Here is a 26,082-nt window from a genome sequence, read left to right as displayed (position 1 = left end):
TCTCCACATTCGCTTGTGTGTCACTTGAGGGCAATTTGATCTAATAAACCTGCGTTGTTCTTCAGAGGAAATGTGTCTCAAGGCAGTGTTTTTAAAGAAGTTGATTATTCAGCATGTTTCATTCTTTCCAGGCTGGTTTTAGCTCTGCATTTATTTCGACTTGGTCATGAAGAACGGACTGTTTAGATTGTAGTATCGGTGTCGAAAGCAAAAGTTATTATAATCTTTGTATCATTCCATTTTTTATTTCCACCTCAAATGTATTTCCATCGGAATTAACTGAATTTGGAAGAGCACATTGTGAATATTGAGTAAAGCCTCCCACATTGGCTATGGTCTTGTCCAGCTTGCGATTATTGGCAGTTTTATTTTGTCCATGAAGCTTGTATGTTCTCGGACAAAAGTGCAGACGGTTACTTATTGTGCTTTTGTCATTGTTACTGCAGCACATGCTGGGGTACGCTCAGTCCTGTTTTGGACTATTGCTATTAAGAAAATGGCCACAGGAACAGTTTGTTTCTCTTTCGAGAGTCAATCCAGACTCATTGCAACAGGTGACCGGCCCTGGAACCGGCTACATTTGGATAACGTCTAAAAAAAATCACTGAAGAAGTTGGATTGTCTCAGATAAACTTTGACTGTTGCAGTAAGAAAATCAATATTGTCACACAAAGTATCGCAAACAAAACAATCCATCTGAAATATAGATCACCCACGACTTCAGGACAGGTTGTCAAAAAGTATATGGCTGTGAAAAATATCCAGAATGCGTCATGCTTGGAGAGGTGCAGACAGTTTAAGATTCAAACAACCTAACTTCTGGCTAAAATGATTGCTCCTCAAATCTCCACTGTATTTCCTTCCGGTGTTGTTGGTTTTTCTTTTTTTTTTTCACCCCACTTCATTGCTCTTTGATAAAAGATAGTAATGCCTTCTCATATTTTGCTCAGCCTCAGAGGAACGGCGGAGGAAGGTTCAATGAAGGTGGCGGAAGAAACTGACGTTCCCCGTCGAATGAGACCAAAGGGGTAAACACTCCAAACTCTCCAGGAGTGAGCTCTCCGTGGCGTCGCACTTCCTGTTTTATTCATGCTGCACGTCCTCCTCTCACCTTTCTGCTTCCTTTCATTTAACTCTTTCTCTCTCCTAAACGTGGATCAATTCACCCTGAACTCATTCTCTTCCTCCCATTTTTTCCTGGGTGGTGTGTCTATGCCGAGATGTTTTGAGGGAACAGAAACCACAGGAGGTAATTAGCCTGAGAAATCTCGTTTATATCGCCACGTCTTTCGGGCTCCATGTCTCAGCAGGTTCACTGGCAGCCCCTGAATCAGCAAGCTGTCCGATATGAATTAGCCCGTGGGTCCACAACTTTCTTTCTTTTCACCCCCACAGAGGGGCCAATTGATCAAATCTTTCCTCTTGTATACCTCGTGTAGCTGCTCAAACCGAAATGTGAAACTTACTTTGCTTTTAGCTTGCAATTAGTCTTTTTTTTTTTTTTAAAGAAACCAGAGGCATTTTTCCAGTAATGGTTCAGACAACCAGTCCGATAAAAACTAATGAAGAAAACAGAGGGAGGCCTTCATGAATCAGTTTTCCTTAAAGAATGATTTCCAGTACCACTATTTGTTGTGCCAGTTATTAATGTTGAGCTTTAAAAGGGAAACTCAATACCAAACAGCCATGAGTTTACATATATATTGTCAATTCATGTGCATTTATCGTCACAATAATCATTGGATTCTTATCAACTGAAGAGTGATTAATATCATCTTAATATTTAACCTTTTGGGTTTTTTTTTAGGGCTCCTGTTTATTGGCAGTTCCACCTCACTTAAGCTGATTGGCAATTACCAGAGCAGGAAAAGCAAAAGGAGATGCAGTTGACATTTGCGGATCCTTGTGCCGGTTATCCTCAAGACAATGCAACATAACGTTAGGTATTGTCATTAAAGCGGTAATTACAAGATGCCACTGGCTTTGATTTGGAAGAAAAAGATAAAAATAAGTGAGGTGAATAAGTACAGGCGCACTCCACAGACTTTAAAAGTCAATAGCAGCGTTGATCGTGGGCAATGCTCGTCGGCCCATTAAAGTTATTGGATTGCAGTTTCTGACGAAGTCGACGAGGAAGAGTTAACGACCCAGCCCTGACTATTAGCAGTGCTTGGGTTATTCCAGCAACAGATAAACAGATAGACAGTTTCTAAAAATGTCAATGTTCCTTTTTGTATTTTGTAATTACGCAAGTTACCTCAGAGTCTACGGCTATCATGATGCGATGTTGGTGCTATATTTATTTCAGTCTTGTTACCCCATGTAGCTGCCCAAACCAAACATGAAACTTCTTTTTTTTTTTTTTTTTTTTTTTTTGTCTCCAGCTTGCATTTATTCTCTTTGATAGCAACCAGAGGCATATTCTAATAATGGCGAACTGTTCGGACAACCGGGCCAATAGAAACCTAATTACCATAAACAGAAAGACGCCATCTGGAATCAATGTTCCTGGAGGATCGATTACCAAATTAAAAGGAATACCAAGTAACTTACACATGTACTTAGTCTAGATATCTATCTTTTGTCAATATGTGTGTGTTTACCTTTAGCCATGTGATTAATATCGTCCTTTGAATTAAATTGTCGAGGTGGGGGGGGGGGACAAACGAGACCATGTTTTATCCAGTTTCTTATAGAACAAGTCGAGTAACCTAAATCATGATCATAAACCTGTAATGGTCCAAGTATCAAGATAGGGCTTGTTTTCATGGAAGTAGACCTAATTAGATGGCCTTATAGTCTACATCTTCTTCACTACTTTATCCGAGGGTCATTTTTAGAGTACTATTAAACTCACAAAGCACCTTTGCAGGAAAGGCCCAGCTGGGAGTAATGCATTTAATGGAGTTTAATATTCTGTTTATGAAAAATATGGCCAAGAGGGGGAGGAGCTCGCTGTTGAAGAGAGTGGTGCCGCGGACACAGCCCTGGGGGACACCGGAGGAGAGGGGAGATGGCCAACTGAGTGAGACACAGAGAGGTTTAATTTTAACCAGTCCAAGAGTGTATTGGATAATCCGATGGGCACCAGTCTATGGAAGGTGATGGTCTCGGGTCTCAGTGTTGTGTTGGCTCTTCAGAAAATGTGTTTTTAAAATCAGTGTTTTCTTTTAACTTTCTTTTATTTGCTTGGTGGAGCCTCCTGAGGATGCCAGTTTCGATCCACGGGTGTTACGCTTGACACTCCTGGCTTATACCGACATTCCCCACAGACTCGGCCTTCTTTTTTGCCACAGCTTTCAAATTGTGCTTGTGATCATCGTAACTAATACACTTAAGTTGCATGAGCACATTAGCGCCATCACTGAGAGTGTGTCAGCATGCTGGCGTGAGCATTAGCTCAAACACACGTTGCAAAGGAGTTGCATTAAAACGTTTAAGCTTGTGCACATGAAAAGAGAAAATGCACTGAACACTGGAAATGAAGGCTTTCTTCAGAATAATTATACATTGATTAATGCGTCGCACAGAGTTTTGCTGATCGCAGATATAAGAATCTGAGCCGGGCCTCAGGCTGTTGTTGTGTTTCACTGCCAATGCAGTGTTCTAACAGCAGACATTCAGACTTACCAAAGACGGGAAATAAATGAGGATTTAGTACTTTTTAACGCTTTCCCCTACTACATATATGGTGAAAAGCAGATCTTTAAAATATAATGTACATGCATAAAATATGGTGTTTTACACAGCGGAGTATGTAGCCATTATTAATTATCACCCTGAAAGTAAAACAGGCACGCTCGTTCATAATTCAAGCATCATACTAATTAGTATTTTTAATTTCAAAACAGAAAATCGAGGCGATCGGACAGGCGGGTAAGCAAACCAAGATATATTGTAAATTAACTCTCCTTCTGAGCTGTGGTTTGATCACAGAGTGAAATTGCGATGCTTCTGCGTCGCCTGTTGTTTTTTTGTTCCCCCCCCCACCACCTTTCCTCTTTCCTGTTGTGCAAAGGGGGGGAGGGTATCGACGAAATGAGCTTCTCAAAAAGAAAAGACAGAGCTAATACAAGTAGGTAAAAATTGGCACTATACCCATTCCGAGTAGGTTTGATAATGAAGTCATTTAGAGAAAAGAATACGCCATTATCTTAACAAAAAAAATAAAAAATCATAGAGGAGATTGACTGCCACCTGGTAATAAACCTGCAGAAGCCAAACTGTTACCTAGAAACAGTCCATTTTCCTCACGACGTTAGCGCACACGTATCTGATGTAATGAGCAGGGGGAGAGTGGGTGCACAAGTGGCGGGTGGGATGTCTACTGACCATGAGAGGTATCACTTACAATGCCTGTCATGAAATCAGACAGATTCCAGGTACATCAAAATGCTTTTGAGCGAGGGGGGGAAAAAAAAAAAAAAAAACCTGCTGCAACTAGAACAGCTGGTGTTTTGAGCTAATTGCTGCTTCATCATTAGCCAGTTCCCCTGGGGGCATTGTGCTTGTTTTTTGTCCCAGCACTGGTGTCATACGCTGGAATTTCAGAGATTTGGCTCAAACTGGGTCGGCCTTTTTCTGGCAGCTTGACTTCAATCATAAATCAAAGGCGTTGTGTTTTCAGGGCGTCCATTTGTCTTCTTCTTGTCACCCCAATGCCAAAGGTCGAGCTCGGAGACCACCTGATTGGTCACGCTAAGATCTGCAATCCATACCATCGATTCAACTTCGATATCAAGTTTTTGATCATTTATTTGTCATCTAGTTCTCTATTTGTCATATTTGTGTTTCATTTTACGGTGGTAGTTTTAACATAGAATAGAATATACATTTTTAATTCATCCCAGAGGAAAATTCCTCGACGTGTCAAGCACCTTATACTGCATTTTAGTGGATGGAAAGTTTTCAATAGATAAAGATGTATTGATTAATTGATAACATAAAATGGCTGCACAAGCCAACTTTAAAAGTTCCACCGCTTTAGTGGCAAAAAGGCTTGTGTCATATTTGGCCGGTGGTCATAATGTATTGGCTGGCCAGTGAATAGACAGGAATCGCAACTTTGCATGTTGGTAGAGACAAAGTAGAGATCAGATTTCTTGTTGACTCAGGCATAGTTAGCAAAATGTCCTTTTTCGGTTCCCTGATTTCATTATTTTGTAAATCAGAGGACAAAACTTAAACTGAACCTCCACAGAAAAGGCAAAGTATCTCTGTGTTTTCTGTCTGCTGGGCTTAAGGGTCCAAAAGGATTCGGAGAGTGCTGGGAGCCCATATTAGTGGATCATGTAAGTTTGTGTTTTATACAACTTGTCACTTCCCCTAAATCTGCACAACAGAGTTGAAGGCGCTTGGAGCCAAGATACCCACAGAATGTATTGATCAAGATGGCAGAAAGTCTGATTCCAGAGCTTTTATTAGATCGATTTCCTCCGCTACCGGCTGTCACACGCTGGCTCTCTGCGTACGTGATTAACGTCAACAAGCGAGACTCGTTATTCCGCTGGCATTGGAGGTGTGGATAGCCTTATCATTGTGGCATCGCTAATTTTATTTTTTCCCTTGTGTCTGAGTGTGTGCACACTTACATGATATCCACATCAGGGTCAAAACAGTTGCCTGGCAACAATGGCCAATGGAAATATGAACAAAGTCTGGCTGTTTACTCCTCGTTCTCAGTTTCTCCCTCTGTGCCCGTGTCACTGGCCGTTGTAGTGTTGCTCTGGCTCGTTGCCATTTCATCTTCGGTGTCTCTTTACTCAGTCGAGTCTCACACGAATGCCTCTGTCACACGGATTTCAGTTTCAAACACACGCTACTGGAATGTAACCGGTAGTACGGTACAACGAGATTGTAGGAATGAATGTTATCATAATTGAAAAATCACTACTCTGAATGAGGAGGGAGGCAGCTGTCTGTATCGTGTCGAATGATTGTATGTTGAAAACATTCATGAATTCATTGAAATAATGAATTTGACGAAACAACATCCTTTAAAAAAAACAAAAAAACAAACATGTTGTGTACTGCAAGGATACCTGCAGATGTTTTGCAAGATAACCAACTAGTCCCCGAATGACAGGGATATGGAGCATTGAGTCTGCTGAGCGTTTTTAGCGTTTCTGAAAAGTTGCCATTACTCCGTTTACATAGAGACGTTTCCAGAAAGTTCCACCTCGGGAGCCGTTTTCAAAAAGTCCCATCTACATCGTCTCCGGGCACCATTGTCATGTTAAGTTTTCCATTTTCACCTGAAAATGTGTCTTGATACAATTGGTAAAAAGTGCCAAATGTGAAGATTTTCAGGATTCATTTCCACTGTAATTGAGGAAAAACTTTGGAGTTTTTGATGTTTCTAGAGAGTTTAGACACTGGAGCATTGTGGTTAGTCAGAATGTCCCTGGGTACCTTTCAGACTTTGTATGTTCTCCCTGTGCGTGCATGGATTTTCTTCAGGTGCTCCAGTTTCCCCGACTCCAAACTGGTGTGAATGTGAGTGTGTATGATCCGTTTCTTTGTGTGTTTGCAGCCTTATTTTGGATAAGCAGAACGGGGGGTGTCTCTGCTGTCATTTTACCCGTCAGAATCAACCGATATCAGATAGGGCTGAGTGTGGCTCTTGATGGGAAAAGAGCTTGACACTTCTACCATTAAGGCCTCGCGTTCTTCTCCCCCACTGTGACAGAAAAGAAAGGATAAAAATGATAACATTGCTGTCAGGTTACATGTTTAGGATCTTGGAAATCGTCCTTCTGCTGCATGCTGGAGAGATAGTCTCATGCTGTTTCGACTCCTCGCAGAGTGAAATCGCTACACGTCCATCAAGCTTTGTGGAGCGTTGAGGGGTTTATTTTTTCAGGCCGTGGTTATACATCCAAATAACAATGTAGGTGGATGTCAACTTGACTGCTGAAGTGAAGTCAAACTTTTTTTTACAGCTCATAACAAGACATTTGCAGGCTTTGTTTAAAAGAGTGTTGGACCTCGACTGGAGCACTATTGGGCCAATTCCCTGGTCGCGTTAATATATTCCACACAAAGTATTGTTTTTTGGGGGTGTTTTTTGTTTTTTTGCGTAGCACTTTTTCATGGAGAGATTGAGTTCTTGATGCTTATGTGTTTATGAAGTAATTGGACAGAATATGAATGAAGCATTGGATCTCGGCTCCAAGTTTTAGCTGCATTATGTTGGCATCAAACTACAAGAACCTTTATAACTCAAACTTTCTTTCACTGTTCTTTTACTCTCTTAAACCAGCTATCAACATCAACTGGACCAAAATAAAAAAATGTGTCATTGGTCCATTTTTTTTTGTTTTAGTTTTTTTTGTTTTGAATATAAACAAAGAGCCTCCTGGGAATTTGTTGTTCTGTCCATCCATCTATCTTCTATACCTGCTTTATTCAGCTTACGGTCACACTAAACTGGTGACTTTGCTGTAAGCTACAAAACAACTAATGTTAGTATACATCCAAAAAACCCCAGGAGGTTATTGATCACCCCTCTTCTCTTTGTGTTTGAATGCTGACACCCTCAGAGCTGGCCAAACCTTTTTGTGGTTGTGATGTGGCTTTTTCTGTTGCCGGTGAAACTAATGTTGCATTATTTTTAGAAATTGGCTCACGTTCCTCTGAGAATGGAGATAGGCATGTGGCCATGTGCAACTAGTTGCCCGTCTCTGCTCTCGTGAGAGCTCGCAGGTGCTCCTAATCCAGTTTAAAGACGTTCCAACTTGGGTGTGCCAATGAGTCTCGCCAATGAGTAACAATAGCTCCCGCCAGAGCTGGCATATCTGAATGGTGACCCTGCGACTGTTGTTAATGCCATTAGCCGTGCCTCTGTTTGCCAAGTGTAAATATACATAATTTAATTGTCCCTGTGTGGAAAAGCAGGCCAGCATAATGCCCTCCCTGTGGACAACTTCTCCCATTCAGTATTTCTAATGATAAACTTTTTTGCTTCAGGGGGTTTTCAAGTGGGATTAGTGCATTTACATATTGTGTTTTAATTGAGCAAATCTGATTTGCGATGAGTCCACATTGAGGTCATTTTGAATTTGAATTAAAAAGATTTTGTTCCCTTTCAGTGCATTGGAAACGTAATGCAATCTCTAAACAATTTCAGCACTTGATACTAATGGCGGCACGAGGATTTAAGATCGTAATTAAGTCGAGGAGAATTACACAAGCCCTCGTTGGGTCGCTGCGTTTACTTTGGATGCTGAGATAGGGAAGCTGGAACACAAAAGACATAGAACAAGTTTGGCTTGGAGACTATGCGTGACCCCGAAGTGAACAAACGGCCCTTAAGAAACAGCATTGACCCGTCTTTGCCCAGCTGCTCCTCACCTTCAGTGGATAAATGTGGGAGCGTTTTGTGTCTGTCATAGTCAATTCTTGTGCCAAGCCAAAAACAGGTTTATTGGCTGTTCTGTTGGATATCTTTCTCTAGTATTCTATCTACACTTTTTTTTATATTTTCTTGGATTTTTTTTTTCTATCACATCCTGTCGGCATACAGTATCTCCCTTTGTCACCAATCGCTCATCTTTCTTTATTTCTTGCAGATATTCCATCATAACCCCCTTGAGTGAATTCATTTGTCCTCCTCCTGTATCCTTGCTCCCATATATTCGACACACATCCACTCAGAATTTCATCAATGCGTGTGTTGGAGCTCGTCTGTCCTTGTCCGTGGCCATTCAGGACTGACAAAATCTCTGACGACACCATTCGGCCCTCGCAAAGCTCCATTAGCTCCTCAACCGCGGTTAATGCTAGCAATCAGTGCTTTCCATTGCCTGACTAATCATCATAAATGGAGGTTGTCAAAAAATTCAAATGGATTCATTTGTACTTTTCATACATCTCTCTTGCCGGTTCACAAATTGACAGGTGAAGGCTCTTTTCATTACAACCATTGCTGATGTTGTTTTTGTGAGCACAAACGCCAAGCTGGTGAGGAATTGTGGGTTCATTCCACAGGTTTGGACATTGCCGGTGTTAAGACTCAATGATGGTTGACCTTAAACATTGACTTTGGTGCCCCAGAGCTGCTCAGTGGCCAGCAGAGTACTTTGATTACAGCAGGCAGCTCCCAGGTAGGTGGTGGCGGGAGGTTGAGGCTACTGGCTGAAGGTGAAGGTACTCCTGCCGGTGGAAGACAGCAAGTGGGCTTCTGCCACATTAGACCAGCTCCGGCATTTATACGTCAGGTACAGCTGAAGATCCAGAAGTGAGCTCGCAATCCAGTCTTGAGGAAATTCGAAATAAATATACCCTTTGTCAGTGTGTATATGTGTTGTTTTTTTTTGTTGTTTTTTTTAAAGCATGCCAGTGATTTACTTTCATCCTGATCTTGACATTTTTTTCCAACTCAGCAAATCTACGTTTCAGCAGACAATGTCAAGGTAGCTGTAGCCTTTTACCTTTATAGTGTAGAGGAACATTTGTAACTGGGGTACAATAGCGATGCATCACTCTCTTTGGCATTGCTTGTTGTTTATCACTATGGCGTTTCAGAGTCTAATGGCTCCTCAAGGTGATGAAAGATGCCCGTTCGGGTTTGGATGGAAGAAAAGGACCAAGGCGGTGTAATTTATTGTGCGGAAACACCTTTTGGTCACAGTATATCTTAATTTGCAGCACAGTATATCAATAACATGATCGTGGCTCATTAGACTAGAGAAATCCATTAATTTAAACATATTAGGATGCTTTGATATCTTGTTGATTCCTCCACTGAACCACATTTGTTATAACCACGTGTATTATCATTTTTCCAGTTTTGGAATTAACTTTAAAATATATAGTCTTCTCCATCCACAAAGGCATAATCTATTTTTTTTAGCGCAGTTGTTTCTATGTTGTTCTCTTTAGCCATCCTTCCATTTCTCTGCTGCCCTCTGTTAGGAAACCCTTCTTCTCTGTATACTTAATTCAAAATACAGAATTGAGTTAACAGGGTTTAATGTTTGATTGTTCCTATAGCTTAAACAGGCTTTTTGAATAGCATTAAAGTATTAATGCTCTGAAGGTTTTTTGCTGTTGTTCCCAGTGTCTTTCGAATTGAATGCCTCACGCACCAAAAGCTTTGGGATACATGTTATTTGTTGCTTGAATAATTATTGCTCTCAACGAGCACCATATTGATGTTTTTAAACAAATGCAAACTGAAAGCATTCCTTAGGGGTGTATATTCTGATTACCAACCCCTGTTCGAAAAATCTTGCCCAGCATGACTTGTCATTCTGTACATGTTATCACAGATCTTTGCCATTAATATGCTGGCGTCACAGCTATTTTCTGCCAAGGCTTTTTACCACCTGAAGGGATTTGTATCCATTCGGCCACAAGAGCATTAGTGAGGTCAGACTCTTGGTCACAGTTTTAATTTCAGTTCATCCCAAAGGTGTTAGATTAATGGCTGAGGTCAGCACTCTGGGCAGGTCTGAGTTCTTCCCGATGAAAATGATATTGAAAGACAAATCTATCCTTGAAACACATTATTATGTATAAACATCTAATGCATACCTCTTTGATATGTTTGAAACCACCTAAATAAGCTTTCCCTCAAATATGGTGTAGATCAACCATTTTTACCACCTCCAGTAGGTTAGTGTCAATGTTATATATACATATACTGTATATAGACTTTCTATGGTCTTTCTATGTTGTCATAGTAAGAAAGAAAATTAAGTGACAACGCTTTTAGATCAAGGGGGGAAAAAAAATACCAATCCGCCCATCATGAACTCGGGTTGACCTGCATTATTGAAACTTCATGTTCCTTTCACCAAGATGAGACCCGACAATGACCCGGAAATTGGCTTTTGACACATTGTGCTCGACTGAAATTCAAAATTGGCAGGTATCAGAGTCGCTGTGGTCGTGTGCTATTAAGACAAGTGGAACATCAAGAGATTTCACATTTATTCTTCAAGTCTGGCAGAGCGGAGGACAATACATGTTTTCAATTCCGCATTCAGGTTGTTAAATGGGCTGAAGAAATGTCAGCGAGGAGGGCAAGCTGTTTGGAATGGGAACATTTCACAGGTACACTGCAGGGTGGTTTTTTTTTTCCAATATAAGGAGTCTGACATGCTCTTGGAGGTCAAAAAGGCAAAGCTTTCCTTTATAAACCTATCAGGATTCATCATTGTACAGCAACTGATCGGCTTCCTCAACTTTTGCAGTGTAAGTAGAGCCATTTTCAAGGGTCACGATGTTGTGGGGTTTTTTTTTTTACCCCTGTAATTACATCTCAGCTTAACATTTTTCAATATTCACTTCCAATAATTCAAAACTCTTAAACAGAAACCAGAAGGCGGTTGGACATCTGTTAAATGATTGGGAATTTTGAATTTGCTTTAAGAGGACCAGTTCAAAATGGCAAAAGATCCTGAAAGTTGTCATTTCAGGTATTTTGATATAAACTTTTTTGTTGAACAGGATTTCGACAGTGTGAAATGTAAATAACAAGAGCAAGCAATGATTCACAGTCATCATGAGTCTATACTTCATACACATCGCAGCTAACATAAGCATGTCAGATGTTGAACACAGGACATTTTACCTTTTCTTTAAAAGCTATTCGCTCATTTTGAACAGGATCATCTCAATCCACCTTAAAAACAGGGTCTGAAAGAGTCTTGAGAAGTAAGGCTCCATTTACATGACACAACAGTTGTCTTATTCCATCTCCTTGTAAATGCGGGACAACACAACTTGTCAGAAACTCTGCTGCTGCATATGCACATTAAGCCCTTGGTAAATACTTCTGCCAAACACATGATCAGTTCATAACACAATTCCGATTTTACAATAACAACCCCGTTGGATCCTGCCATATCTTGTCTCGTAGCGTCTCTTTATAGCTGAACGCCAATGCTTAGATAAAGATGGAATGATAATGTATTATTGACATTTAGATTCAGAATACTAATGCAATTGTTTAAATAAGTGTTGTTAACAGAAAGAGGAAGATGAACTGTGGAGAAAAAAGACCTAAAACGTGATTAACGATGAGGACACGAGCAAAATAAAAGGATTTTAGGTCAGTAGAAAAAGGTAGAAAAAGGAAATTGAATCTTATTAGCAAAACAGTATTTAATGTGAATGACAATGTTCACATTTCTCCAAAAATCAAAACTAAATTTCCTCCAAAAAAATCCAAAGTTGTAACATATTTCAAGGTGAGTGTTTCTCTCCAAGAAAGTGTGTGTGTGTGTGTGTGTGCGTGTGTGCGTGCGTGCGTGCGTGCGTGCGTGCGTGCGTGCGTGCGTGCGTGCGTGCGTGCGTGTGAGCTCCCCAAGGTCACGGATACTGGTAGGGGAGTTCCACTGGGGGATGTTAATCATTTCAACAAAGTGTGTCCATCCACCTGTCAATCAGTCGAACAGGCTTCTCTTGGAAGTGTTCGGAGCAGCCTGAAAAATATGCTCTATCGAGATATGTTGAAATAGCATATATATATATATATACACTGCTCAAAAAAATTAAAGGAACAGTTTTTTATCAGGGTATGGCATGAATTCAATTGCACTTTTCTGATAAGGTTTTGGTCAGGTACGTGGCAGAGGGGGTTGTTAATCAGTTTCAGCTGCATTGGTGTTGATGGAATTAACAACAGGTGCACTAGAGGGGCAACAACGAGATGGCCCCCAAAACAGGACTGGTTTTGCAGGTGGAGGCCATTTCAAGTTCCTCCCTCTTGATCTTTTTCAACTGTTTTTCCACAAGTGTTGGCTTTAGCTAGAGTCATTATCACGACTGGGAGCATGAGGCGATTTCTTAACCCTCCTGAAGTTGCGCAGATTGTCCAACTCCTCCAGGATGGCACATCCATCCGTGCTGTTGCAAGAAGATTTGATGTGTCTCCCAGTACAATCTCCAGAGCATGGAGGAGATTCCAGGAGACAGGCAGTTACTCTAGGAGAGCTGGACAGGGCCGTAGACGGTCCTCATCCCATCAGCAGGACCGATATCTGCTGCTTTGTGCAAGGAGGAACAGGTCGAGCACTGCCCGAGCCCTACAGAATGACCTCCAGCAGGCTACTGGTGTGAATGTCTCATCCCAAACAGTCAGAAACAGACTTCACGAGGGTGGCCTCAGGGCACGACGTCCTGTAGTGTGCCCTGTGCTCACTGCTCAGCACCGTGGAGCTCGATTGGCATTTGCCATAGAACACCAGAATTGGCAAGTCCGCCACTGGCGCCCTGTGCTTTTCACAGATGAGAGCAGGTTTACCCTGAGCACCTGTGATAGACGTGAAAGGGTCTGGAGAAGCCAAGGAGAGCGCTATGCTGCCTGCAACATCATTCAGCATGACCCGTTCGGTGGTGGGTCAGTGATGGTCTGGGGAGGCATTTCCATGGAGGGACGAACAGACCTCTACGGGCTAGAGAACGGCAGTCTGACTGCCATTAGGTATCGGGATGAAATCCTTGCACCCATGGTCAGACCCTACGCTGGTGCAGTAGGTCCTGGGTTCCTCCTGGTCCACGACAATGCCCGGCCTCATGTGGCAAGAGCATGCAGACAGTATCTGGAGGATGAAGGAATTGACACAATTGAATGGCCCTCACGATCACGTGATCTAAACCCGATAGAACACCTCTGGGACATAATGTTTCGGTCCATCAGACGCCGCCAGGTTGCTCCTCAGACTTTACTGGAGCTCACTGATGCCCTTAGACAGATCTGGGAGGACATCCCACAAGACACCATCCGTCATCTCATTAGGAGCATGCCGCGACGTTGTCAAGCATGCATACAAGCACGTGGGGGGCCACACAAGATATTGAAAAGAATTTTGAGTTGCAGAAATTGAATTTAGGCAAAATGGACGAGCCTGCCACATCATTTTTTCACTTTGATTTTTGGGGTGTCTATATACTGAGCCCTCTGTAGGCTGAAAACTTTTATTTCCATCAAAAGATGTGGCATCCTTTTGTTCCTGAGACATTAAACTGTCTATATCAGTATAGATATCCAACATTTTTTTTTCACCATTGAAATCTGATGTGTTTTCAAAGTGTTCCTTTAATTTTTTTGAGCAGTGTATATATATATGTACTGTATATATGAACCATCTTGCAGTGTAAAGGGCAACTCAAGCCACGAGTTTGGAAGTGGTGTTGAGATGTGCTCTTATAGTCTCTCTATAGAAATTGAAGTTGACACTGATGTGTCAGCGGCAGCAGTAAACACTGTCTGCTTTAATGAAATTTGAAATCATTAGCTTTAGTCTCATCCCATCAAGCTGCAACCCGTGAAAAGAGAGTACAGGCAGCTGCATGCATTTAATTTGCCTTGTGAAATTGTTAAGAGAGAAATATACCCGTTTTATTTAGTGGTAAACAGTGATACTTTACTGACTGCTTCCTAACATGTTGTATTTTTTTAGCCCCCAATTACAAACAATAAAGAGACGGCTAACACAAGGCTGATCAAAGTATGGTAGTATACTTTACAAAGAGCTTCGTCAAAATCCAATGAGTTCACAACCTTTGTTGCTGATAAACCTGAATAATTATTCTATCATTTACATGGTTAAATCTTTTATCTACGATAGTGTGTCAGGATTATATTAACAAAGGAAGAAACAAGGTGTGAGACTTCTTTGTTTCATATTCTGCATAAAGATAAGACACCATGAAAAAAATTCCATAATATCAGCATGGAATTGTATCGTGAGCTCTGTAGGCGAGTACCAGTGACATACCAGATATAAACATCACATTCAACTTTCAACTTTATATATTTGTTAAGCGCCAAATACAACACAGTCATTTCTCTGTGCTTTTAACAGAGATACTACACATCCAGATACTACAACTGACATGCTTTATGCTCATCCCTTTAATTGTTTGTGTGTAAAAGTCCCAATGACGTTTACAGTAACAAATTCTACCCGTTTATCTGTCCAACCAACCATTTGTAAAAGCAAATTTGCCTGAAGAGAAGAATTAGAAAATACTTCTAAACAAACTAAAGGCATAATGAACCTAATTGAACTACAGCTCCATTCATATTACCTACATATCGCGGTGCTCGCCAAAATGCTTTATTTGTTGACCTGATATGTGCAGTAGGGGATGAGTGAAAAAACCAACACTATTAATCTATTTTGATTGACAGCTTCAGCTTCCGCTGAAGAGGGAGGCGTTCAGAAGAGTCTGACGGCAACCTACAACGAAATTGCTCTTGCCCGTACTTCAAAGTGATGCCATTCACATGCTGTGCTGTATAAATACGTTGCCGCGCAGTAATAATTCAAACCGATTGTTCAGGCAGGCCCTGGCTGTGCAAATGAAGAACGTTCATTGTGTGCACATTGAACACAATATTATAGAAACAGCTCAAGCACTGTGAGCTGTGTAAACATTGTTTGGCTCCTTTGTTGTTCATTACATGCGGAACTTTAATTGCAAAACAAACGCAGGCCACAAGGAAACGGGGGGGAAAAAGTCAATTTCAACAACGATGCTTGGAAATGTCATCAAAAACCGATTTCTCAGTGCCAGGCTTCAACAAACAGACTCGAACCCTTAAGAAATTGCTCGGAACAAAGGCATTAAAAGGCCTTTAGTTTGTATAGCGTAACAAACCAGGAATAGGAAAGTTTCTCGATGGAAACGTGTTCTGTCATCAGCAAAAGGTGACGTATAGTAGAAATGTATGTGATGGGCTTCACTTACAGACCTCTCGTAGTAGACCTTCAGTGCCTAAACAGACATCATTCCCCACTGTTCATTACAAAAACAGCAAAGGACAGAAAAAAACGCTTTTCTCTCGCTACTGATGTAGTTTCCAGTTTCTTTGTCTTCATTTCACACTTGACCGACTTGCATTCAAATAACACAGAATAACATTATCATGACATCTGCTTCTGCTTGACTTAAAACAGACTCTTCTTTTGTCGGCTCGTTTTTTTATAGGTCGTGTGACTTCACGAAGATGTAACGTCTCGGTGATAGACTTTTCCTGTGTTCAGGTGTGTCAAAGTTATAAAAACACAGAAATGTACTGGAAACGTTGTGAATAGTAAAGATAAATTCGGACTCAGATATTGATGGTAGCAACTTCAGGATTGGTGTCTTCCTGATGGGCACTGTGCAGGGGCAGGCACGGATATCAAAACACTTATACTATATAATTGTAAGATGACTTTTTCATTACCTGATCAACAACTGTGGCATGTTTTCATGGGGGGCAAAAAATAGAAAAATAAATAGCCAACACTAAATTATTTATTTATGGCTGAATGGCACAATGATTGTGCGAACCAATGATTTTTTTCTTTTTTTCAACAAAAAAGCCCCACACAGCCAGGACTGTCAACTCTCGCATGTCGCAATAACGTTCATTCACCAGTCAAATGTGACACCAACATGAAGGCGCATATTTGTAGACTCCACTCTGCAACGTTCCATTCTGGATAAAGAGCCAAAGCCATGTCATATCAAACAAACTCGAAAGGAACTCATTCAAAGAACCTGAAAAGTAGATGGGACATGTGAGCCAGGAGGGTTTACCGGAACAAATTCAGGCCACATCCACACAAGCCAGAACAATCTTTTTTTCTCCCCGGGGTTCTCCAAAAAAATTCCGTCCACACCTCACTATGAACACGGCTCAACATGGGGCTTCAGGGCATGTAGTACATATGCCAGGCCTTTAGGGGCGCTGTGACTCACCAAACACACCAAAAATGCAGAAGAAATTTAGAAGTAGACTCCTGCTCATAAACCTTTATACAACTCTGAGTTCTGTAGGTCTATGGCCCTGCTCCTCCTGCATCTTGCATCAGTAGCTTCTGCAGCTCGACCGGAGCTTGATTGTTGTGGTTATTTTGATGACCTTGCGGACCGCGGAACCCGGGTTCAAAAAGACAAATTTTCATGCTTCTAAAACGCCGCCTCGTATGGATGATAAGCCATAAACGACTCCTTTACTTGAACCGGCGTTCTCGTGTGGACGGACCCTCAGATGGAACACAAAAAAAAATGTCTTCATCTGCTTCTCATAGCTTTACGTCTCACGAAAAACGATGTACAGTCGGGGTACAGTACTTTTAAGCGTATACATTTGGTTGCAGTAGTTGAAAATATAAAGTCAAGCTGGACATAAAGTGTTTCGGGTTGTCCAAGTTGTCTTTGAGACCCAAGGTGAACATTCATTTTGGAGTGCGTTAACCTCCTTTATGTTTAACCCATGCCAAACCAGGGATTCATGCTCCAACATTGTGTCAATAAGTCCTTCGCCAAAGCAGACGGCATAAACCGTGCTCACCTACATAATACATGGGATAGGGAACGGACCTGAATCACAAGATAAATTCCTTAAACCACTGGGAAGCGCCGCACGGCAGTACATGGCAAATGCGCTTTGTCGGCAAAGAAGACAAGAAACAAGATATTAAGTTTGGACTCTCTCCCCGCTGACGGGCTGATATTCAGATCCCATGAGAGCCATTTAACTGTGTAGTAAAGCTTTCTGAAGTCGACACTTGACAGGCTGTCTTGTCAGCTTTGCTGTGTATGCTTCCATACCCTCTCTTCATTGTGTCTGGCCTTCAGTGCTGGATGTTTGTTTTTTTTTTGGGGGGGGGGGGGGGGGGGGGTTTCTGAAAACAAACAGCAGAAAACTTCTTCACTCCTGCCTTCAGGAATCATATTAGTCATGTATTTGTGGAGGTAATTACATATGCAGGCCCATACTCAATCATCACTGTCAGGATAGTCAAATATTCAACAATCCCTGGTGCTCATTAATCTCTTTTTCTGGGTTTCTCGTCACTTCAGTAAGCTTTGCTTTAAAATTCCCATCCTGTTTTTGATAAAGGGCAACCTGTTAATAATAAATATTATTCAGCTATTTCAAGAAAAGGATCACTATCTAATACCAGATTTTCAAAAATATTTGCCCCAATGTGGAAAAAGTAGTGCATGAACGATGTTTTGTTCGCATATATTCTTGGACTCATAATGGCTGTAACTATCCCTTGAAACTCATACCCTTTCGTTTATTCAATTTTCAAACAAAAAATAAAGGTTTTGCTTCGCTTAGGGGTCAGCAAAGTGCCCAAAACAACCTAATTTGAAAATAATCACCTCGCCCGAGAAGACAATGAAGAAAAACTGATTCGAATGGAGAAACGGTGAAACGCCGCACCTTCTGTAGGTCAGCGAGTCGTCCTTTTATCGCAAGTCATCCCAACCTCACCCAGACTGACTCGCATGATCAGGTGGAACAGAAAGGGAAAGAACTATTTTTTTATCAGATACTGTGCATATAGTCATCCGTCTTAGGTATTGCGATCCTGCATCCTGTAAGTCCGATCCTGGTTGGCCACCAAACTGCATGTTTAGGTGACCCCTCGCTTCAGGACAAGACCCCTGGCCTAAACAATCCCTCATCCACAAGTTGTGTGCGACAATGTTTATCGCAACAAGATTGGAGAAAATTATTATTCAAGGGTTCGACTATCATGATTTGGGCGATGACTTTAACAATATTGCTCAAGTTAATTGTGAAAAGACAGAAAAGACCTTCCACTCAATATCTCCGAGTAGCTCAGGTCACTTTCATACCAAACTGGACGGAGTATCAGCAGCCAGCAAGAACATTCAGTCTGACAGTAAAGCATGCGGTGGTTACTAAAGCGGAACAACACGTGTCCGCAGCCAGAGACGGAGCAATGCGCTGTGTAGCGAAGTGAGGAATCTCGAAATGACGGCTCCATTTCGTGTCAGCAACGTGGAAGAATTTGAAGTTCAGATGTTAACGCAATACCGTACATATGCTTTAGGAGACTCACTGCAGACTCCCACTGCACATAATGTATTATGAACTGCATGAGCAACGAGGAACAGAGGAATTGTAGGAAGGTGTTTGCTGGTGACGTGAAAAAAACAATTGCTGGGAGTCATTATGACAGGCGTCAGCCAACTGATTCCGATCGCGTGTTTGTACTGCGACAGTATTAAGCCCAATTTGCAGTCCAGATGCAAACGATGCGTGAAGGCAACGCGTTACCGCAAACCACCTCCGCACAGCGTCTTTGTAGACGCCGACTGAACCTCCAACAGCCTCTAACCACGTGTTAATCGTGGCACAGAAAGCAAAAGGAGGTACAAAGTTAACAAGGGCTGGAATATCCACATTATCTGTGGAGTAAATGTACACTGTAGGAGAAGTGCTTTTAAATTCAAGAGTGAACAGCACACAGCATCCAGCTGGTGGGGCAAAGATGATGAACTCACAACCCTGAAAACTGTAGTGGCATCACATTGTAGTTGTCCACCTCAGTTTTATAACAACTATCAGCATTGCAGTGCCTCCTTTTTTTTTTCTTTTTTTTTTAATTACTCCCTGCATAGAATGTCCAAGACATTAACCTGCGCTATTTCACTCATACGTGTTTACAGCTGGTAGGCAGTTCAGCGTGGCCGCTGAGTTTTTTTGACAATTCGAGAGGGGCAAGCCATTAAATGTGTCCTTCTGGCGAGCAGCGTTTCGCTTTTGTGAACTTCACTTTGAAAACAAAACTCATATAGAGAATTTTCTGTCGCACGTCATCAGGCGGGGGGGGGGGACATTAGTTGATCTCACCGTCCTTGATTATTTCTTTATTCTGCTTCAGATAATAGTCAGCTACTTTGAAAGTATGAAGCACATGGAAGGCAAGCTCTATATGTCATCATCCACCTACCTTGAAAAAACAACAAAGAAGAGGAATATACATCCAGAAAAAAAGGCTAAATGAAGTGGCCAAAAGGTCCGTTTGTGTTATGTTTAACGAGTTAAGTCTGTGTGATGGCCTTTTTTGTTTGTAACCTGAATAAATGGCTGAACAGATTGAAGGCCAGTCACATATACAAATATCTCCATTAATATGGAACTCTGTAACATTTAATTCCTATTCATTTGTAATGGGTTCTTTTACAATAGTCCTTTCAGAAAAAAGGTGTTCTGAGGTGGCCTCATATAAACTTTTCTCGTGCTCAGCTTTCCAGACCGTGCTGATTGTAGCAGGTCCCCTCTGGTGTAAAATTGTGCAATCTGACACAAGATATGCTGAAAGTAGGCCACAGCTCACACTGGTGGTGTTAGTTATTACATAATTGAGTCAATACTGCAGACTGGATCAAACCCCTCACGACGTTTCGTGAGGACTTTATTTTCGGGTGATGCAAACCAGTTCCCAGTGCATCCTCAGCCAACCTCTGTATGAAACTTTAAAACCTAGCACTTTTTTTGTCAGCTCATTACAACCAGCATGCTATTTAAGAATGTAGCATCATTTTCTTTTTTTCTTTTTCTGCTTTGTCTGTGTCACCTTTCACTGAGGATTTGTTCCCATTAGCTCATCACGGGTCACTGGCTTTGTTTTCAGATATGAAGCTGATAATTGGACTAATATTGGAACCAAAGGAAAAGTTGTTTTCTTCTGTATTTTAGATTAGTATCGTAGCTCGTTTAGATTGGACATAGAAATCATGTGATCTACTACCCCTGACGCCGGGTGAGGAATCGGAAAACTTCAGTCACGTTTTGGGTGTCTGACGGAGAAAATGAAGCTTTTTGAAAACTGCTCCCCGGGCGAAGCTTTTTGAAAAGGGCCCGACTCCATCTCCGTGGAAACGGGGAAAACAAGGCATCTGTGAAACGTCGCTGCTGCGCGAGTGGATGGACAATCACAGCAGCAGCCTTCTCCAGAGTGGCGTCTCTTCTCAAAATGTTCCAATGTAAATGCGGAACTTTTCTGAAACCAAAACGCAAAAATGATGGCATGTGTAAATGGGGCCCTAATGTTTAATGAAACCGTTTATCACTGAAGATGGGTATGAAGACAGCCGTCATTGTGTTGCAGGAAATCATGTGATTGTAACACAAGTGCGACTTGAAGGGTTTAGATCCAAGAAGCCTCATAACCACTGATTAAGATTGCAGAGAACATAATTAGCCTTTGTACCATTTCACCACTTTTCTCATCTCATTTCTACCATTCTTGTTGAATACTGTCAAGGCGCCAATCAAAACAATCTGTGCACATTATCCACCTTTTGAGATTTGTAGTCATGATTACACTCTTGAATTATAACACTAATAGATATTATGTCTAAGCATTAAAAAAAAAAAAAATTATCATAGTCAAAGACACGACAAATGAAAGTGTTTTCCGCTCTTATGAATACCCCTGATCAGCCATAACATTCTGACCACCTCGGTTTCTGTTTAATTATGTTCTTTCCGACAATGAAATGACAATTTTTTCCAAAATGTGCGAGAAGCAACAGCAGCAGAACATTTCCTTTGAGTTTGTGTCCCGCCCCTCCACACGGTTCAATCATAATTCCTTCAACCACCGGAAGAAGCAATGAGTGCTACGTTCCTGCTTGTTGGTCTGTCATGCTGTATTCTTCGCCAATCAGTAGGGCTGATAAAACCTTGCTCTGGTGATTGTCAAAACTCTCTGCGTAGGTGGTTTTCACAGGGAAAAGGGAGTATTTGCAGTGAGCCTCGTCAGGCTCAAATCAACCCTGAATAGATTATATAGTGTATAGTATGGAAAATGAGACCAGTGTTATTGTGTAGAATCCTATTTTCACCCAATCAAGTGTGTGTTGTGAAAAGTAGCATGATCAATTCCTGCCTCTTTTGGACAGTCCACGAAGGCTCTAATGCCAGGTTTTACACAAAAAACGGTGGCTATTTCACTTCAACTAACTTCCCTTTGAATGTGTTGTCAGTGGTGACAACATGTTTTTGCAGAGAGGCTTTCATCAAAGTCTCTCTTCAAGAAAAGGTTTGTAAGAAAAGTTTGAACCTGTCTCCTCACACGGCTGCCCTTTCACAGCCTGAAATGGCCTGATTTTGTATTTAAAGATTCAATAGACCTTGTTGGTTGCAGACTTTCGCAGCCTTACAGGCATTGTTCCGCCGTCTGACAAGCCCTTCTGTTCTGAACCGGAGACTTAACTATGGCTCATGTAAAAGCCTTGTCGGGCTGTCGTAACTTTTACATTGGTACAGTTCATTCTAAACAATGACTCACCTGGTGTCTTCATAGCACAACCTTAAGTTATGCAAGTTGTATCTATTTGTTTGATCTTTTGATGAATAATTGAACGTCTATAGCTCATGGGTGTGAATGTTGCACAGCCTTTGCATCATTGTGATTTTAACGTTGTCATTCTCTGACGCACAGATAAAATAGAGAACGGAGACGTCCACCAGAGGCGGAGAGGACCACATTCAGGCTTTTCAGAAGGACAGGAGGCTGGGAGTAAACAGCAGGAAGGAGTTGGACAGACGAGTAGCAGCTGGAGGCGAATTCTTCTCCTCATTCTCGCCATTACCATCCACAACATTCCAGGTGGGGACAAAACACGGCAGGGGACAACAGATACCCCATAACTCTGTTGGACCAACACCTTATTGCAACTGAACAACACGATAGTTCTTGCACAACCGTCTTGAGGGTATATGTTAGCATTTTGAGGGTGTTTGTGGGTACCGACATCGTAATTCAAAAACCTTGGCATTTAAATTCAAAGCTGTTCTGAAACAATAATGACAAAATGATGTGTTTTCACTTGAAACGTTGTGTTTTACATCCAAATAGATTAAACAAACGCCTTCGCCTTTGTTTAAGTTATCTGCAAACATCTCGACTGACTTCGGTTCACAATGATGTTATCGTTCTAGCGCTCAGTGATTGCTTTCTCAATGAATCGTGGATAAAAAGCAAATTGGCAATATGTCAAGTGTACAGATTTAGAGACTTTGTTGTACCTGTGACGTGTGAACTGCCAGATTATGATAATTGAATGGAGCTGTTTACTGATAAGTGCTTTTGCATTGGTCCCACTAATTGTAATAAAATGCTTGCTGAACAGGTTCCCAGACAGGGTTTTGTTTCACATTAATTTCAGTCCGAGAGTGTCTTCTGCCACCTGAAGTAGTGGAAATAAATACTGGTCCAATTAATTATTATATATACTTTTCTATTTGCTTTAATATGGAGAGAATTTGAGTGTAAGGGGTGTCTTAAGTCTGGCTAGTAAACTGCACCAATTTCTTCATCCACTCATCGGTTTAGTGAAAGGTTTCGATTCCACTTTTGATTAAAGAATAAAGAAAAATCTCGTGACCTACAGTTTGCGGTATTTGTAAATACAGTTTGTGAAGTAACAGTGGTGAAGTGGCCCTTCGATGAGGCAGCACAGCCAGAAGTGGTCCAATCCACCTCATTTCAGTTTGCGACCTCCCGTTTCTTTTGTTTTTGAAGTAAATGTGGGAAAAATACAGTAAATTTCAATTGGTGGGGGGGGAGTTCAACTTTATGTAGATACTTTGGTTGGAAGGGACTAGTCAGTTATTTCATAACACCTATTCAGAAATGAAAAATGTCAGTTTCCTCCAGCTGCTGAACGAACAATGACTACCGCTTCTTCTGGGTCAGTTGTAAGGTCAAAAGCGAGTGAAATCCACAACATTACCTTGAATTGGGACCATTTCTTTGTGGGAATCTCACTTTTAGATACAGATAATAAAACGAAGTAGTTAGAATACCGAGCACTGATGCTTAGAAAGCCATAACAGAAAACTGGCTACATCCAGCAGCACCAGCTCCAGACGTAATCTACGACATGAATGGCCTGGAGTGAATTTACGTTCGATCCTCTGAAGTTTATGAATAAAAAAGAAAACGAAGCCAATGCAGACTCACATATGAAGTGCAAAATGCTCATCCTGTATAAACCATGAAGTGAAGCCACCTCTGTCTTCCTCACCCAGCCTAAAACTTCAGATGGCCTCTGACAGTGCCCTGTGGTATCATTCATCAAGATATATGGTTGGTCTACCTCAGATCGGACTTGTTTTTCCACTCGTCTGATTGGCTTGAGATCTGGGGAATTCAGAGGCCGAGTCAACACCTTGAAGTTTTTATCACATTCATCAAACGACTGCTTTTTATAGTGTGGCGCAGTTTATTATCACTGTGGAAGAGGCCACCGAGGAATAAGTAGCTGGGATGAGTCGGTGGAAGTGAACCATATTGAGTTTCCCCTCTTATCATCGTCTCAAACGATTTAAACTTGTTTCCATAATTCTAAAGGTGGTAGGTTTTTTTTTTTTTGTTTTTTTTTGTTCAACCCAGCCATTGATGCAGTGTAAACACTACGAGCTTTCTTTTGTCACAAGTTCATTGGCTTCCCAGCTTTGGACTAGTTTCAGTGAGAACTAACCACCGTACATTGGGGAAATCTTAGAAAACCTGCCAGCAGGTCACATTTTCCAGATCTTGGTCTTGACTCAGCCTCAGCACCTTAAAGCAAGGAGCCCCAACTATCATTTTGTAGCGGACCTCAAAGAAAGAATACGATGTTTTATCTTTGAAATGCACATTTAAAATTCCGTTAGTCTGCGTTGCGTTTTATTTTGGAAAAAAAAGCTGCAGTGTTTCCACAACATGCGTCCATGTCATTCAGCAGCTTGAGCTCCTCGGGGCCTTCCCAGGTAATCAACCCGTGTGGTGCAGCCGTCTGTTGAAAGAGATGCATCGCACATAAAACTGTAGCTTCTTCTCTCATGCTGACATTACGCCGTAATCTGGCAAGCTGTTTTGGTTCTGGGAAAGACGGCATGCCGCGAACGCCTTCGCCCCGGATGTGACGGCCGGCGTTATTAAGTGACGCCTAACCCCGGTGGCGTTAGTTTGCCCCTCGCGCAGCCCAGACAGAAGCCGCATACCGACACGCAGCGATCGTCCAAGAGGATCCGAGCGCTTTCTGACACCGCACAGAGACGGAGATGGAGATTGATGACGATCCCGTCTCTTCACCGTTAGTGTTGATGCCTGTTAGTGTGACGGATGGAGCAAGGTCACTGACAGCTGCTGCATGTGGTTTGAGAGACGTGCGAGGCGACCAGAGATTTAGAGAGAGCGACTGGAGTAACGTTTTGGCACACAAAATTCACATGAACTTAATTAGAATCCCGGTATGTAGAATTACTAAGGGACAAAGTTGTTTTCAAGCACCTATATCATGATGGTGAGCAATTTTATTAACTGGCACTGTCCGTAAACGCAATGAAGTCACCTCAAGTCCAATTGGGGCTTTTGTATTTAACCAATTTACAGTTTTACAGCTACACATTAGCAATTAACTTAACAATGAACTCAGCATAAACTGACCAAGGTTCTTTAAAACATACCATTTAAATTGGCTTTTCAACCCAAAAGTTGACCTTTTTTTTTTTCTAAAGAAGCCCAGAAACGTCTACCACCCTATAACCAGATTCTTTATCCTTGACCAGGACACTTTAGAGCACAAGTACAAAGTAGACACAGATTCTTGAAATAAAACGTGTTCAAAATACTTGAACGCATAAAACCACGCTGTTCACTTGCTGCTTTGAACTGCATTGGGACTCTTTGATCTAAATTTAGACTCTATAAATAAGCTTGACGTCTTGGCTTCACACTCAGACTCTTTGAATGAGACCCAGACTATCACGCGGCCCCTCCTACTTTTTCAACTGGACCCAGAATCTTTAAACTGACCCCGAACTTTGAAAGAAACCGGATTTCTTTGAAGAGCACCGTGTCAACAACAAATGTATCAAATCTATCAACCGGGAGTGAAAAACAGCAACGCAAACACGACTTTACCAAGTGATTGGATGGAATTTTACAAGGATGGGGGGGTCTTAAAGTTCTGGAGCCGATGTCGGCGAACAATGGAGTGATAGGTCAAACACTGGGCAGGTCAAAAATAAGATTAGGGCCACCAATTACCCAAAAGAAACACACGCCAATCTCTGGGAGATGCACAAAAACCCAATCAGTTAATAAAGGCGTTGAGCTGAAGTTGGCACCATTGACTATAACCTAAGACAGATCCATTATTTGCTTTCAAATGAGAGCAGAAACACTAAAACTAGACTGTTGCGAGAACAACCTGGCAGGTGTGTTGGTGTTTAGCCTCCCCCTGCTAAGCCTGAACTCTGTTTTGGAGGGAAACCTGTCTCGTTTTACTCTGGAAACACTTCATCCAGCTGTG

General features: G+C 41.7%; 1 protein-coding gene across 2 annotated transcripts in view; it reads left to right on the top strand.

Moving 5' to 3' along the window:
• The window catches only part of slc39a11 (solute carrier family 39, member 11), a 116,000-nt gene that overhangs the window by 79,788 nt on the left and 10,130 nt on the right, over nt 1-26,082 (top strand). For both annotated transcript variants that reach the window (XM_080462486.1, XM_080462485.1), the window contains exon 6: nt 22,221-22,388. In XM_080462486.1, the coding sequence (XP_080318612.1) occupies nt 22,221-22,388 (168 nt within the window). The remainder of the gene's footprint in view (nt 1-22,220; nt 22,389-26,082) is intronic.

Source organism: Lipophrys pholis (assembly GCF_963383615.2).
Source record: "Lipophrys pholis genome assembly, chromosome: 1".
NCBI lineage: Eukaryota > Metazoa > Chordata > Actinopteri > Blenniiformes > Blenniidae > Lipophrys > Lipophrys pholis.
Note: the sequence above shows the minus strand (reverse complement) of the source record. Positions and strands in the feature narration are given on the sequence as shown.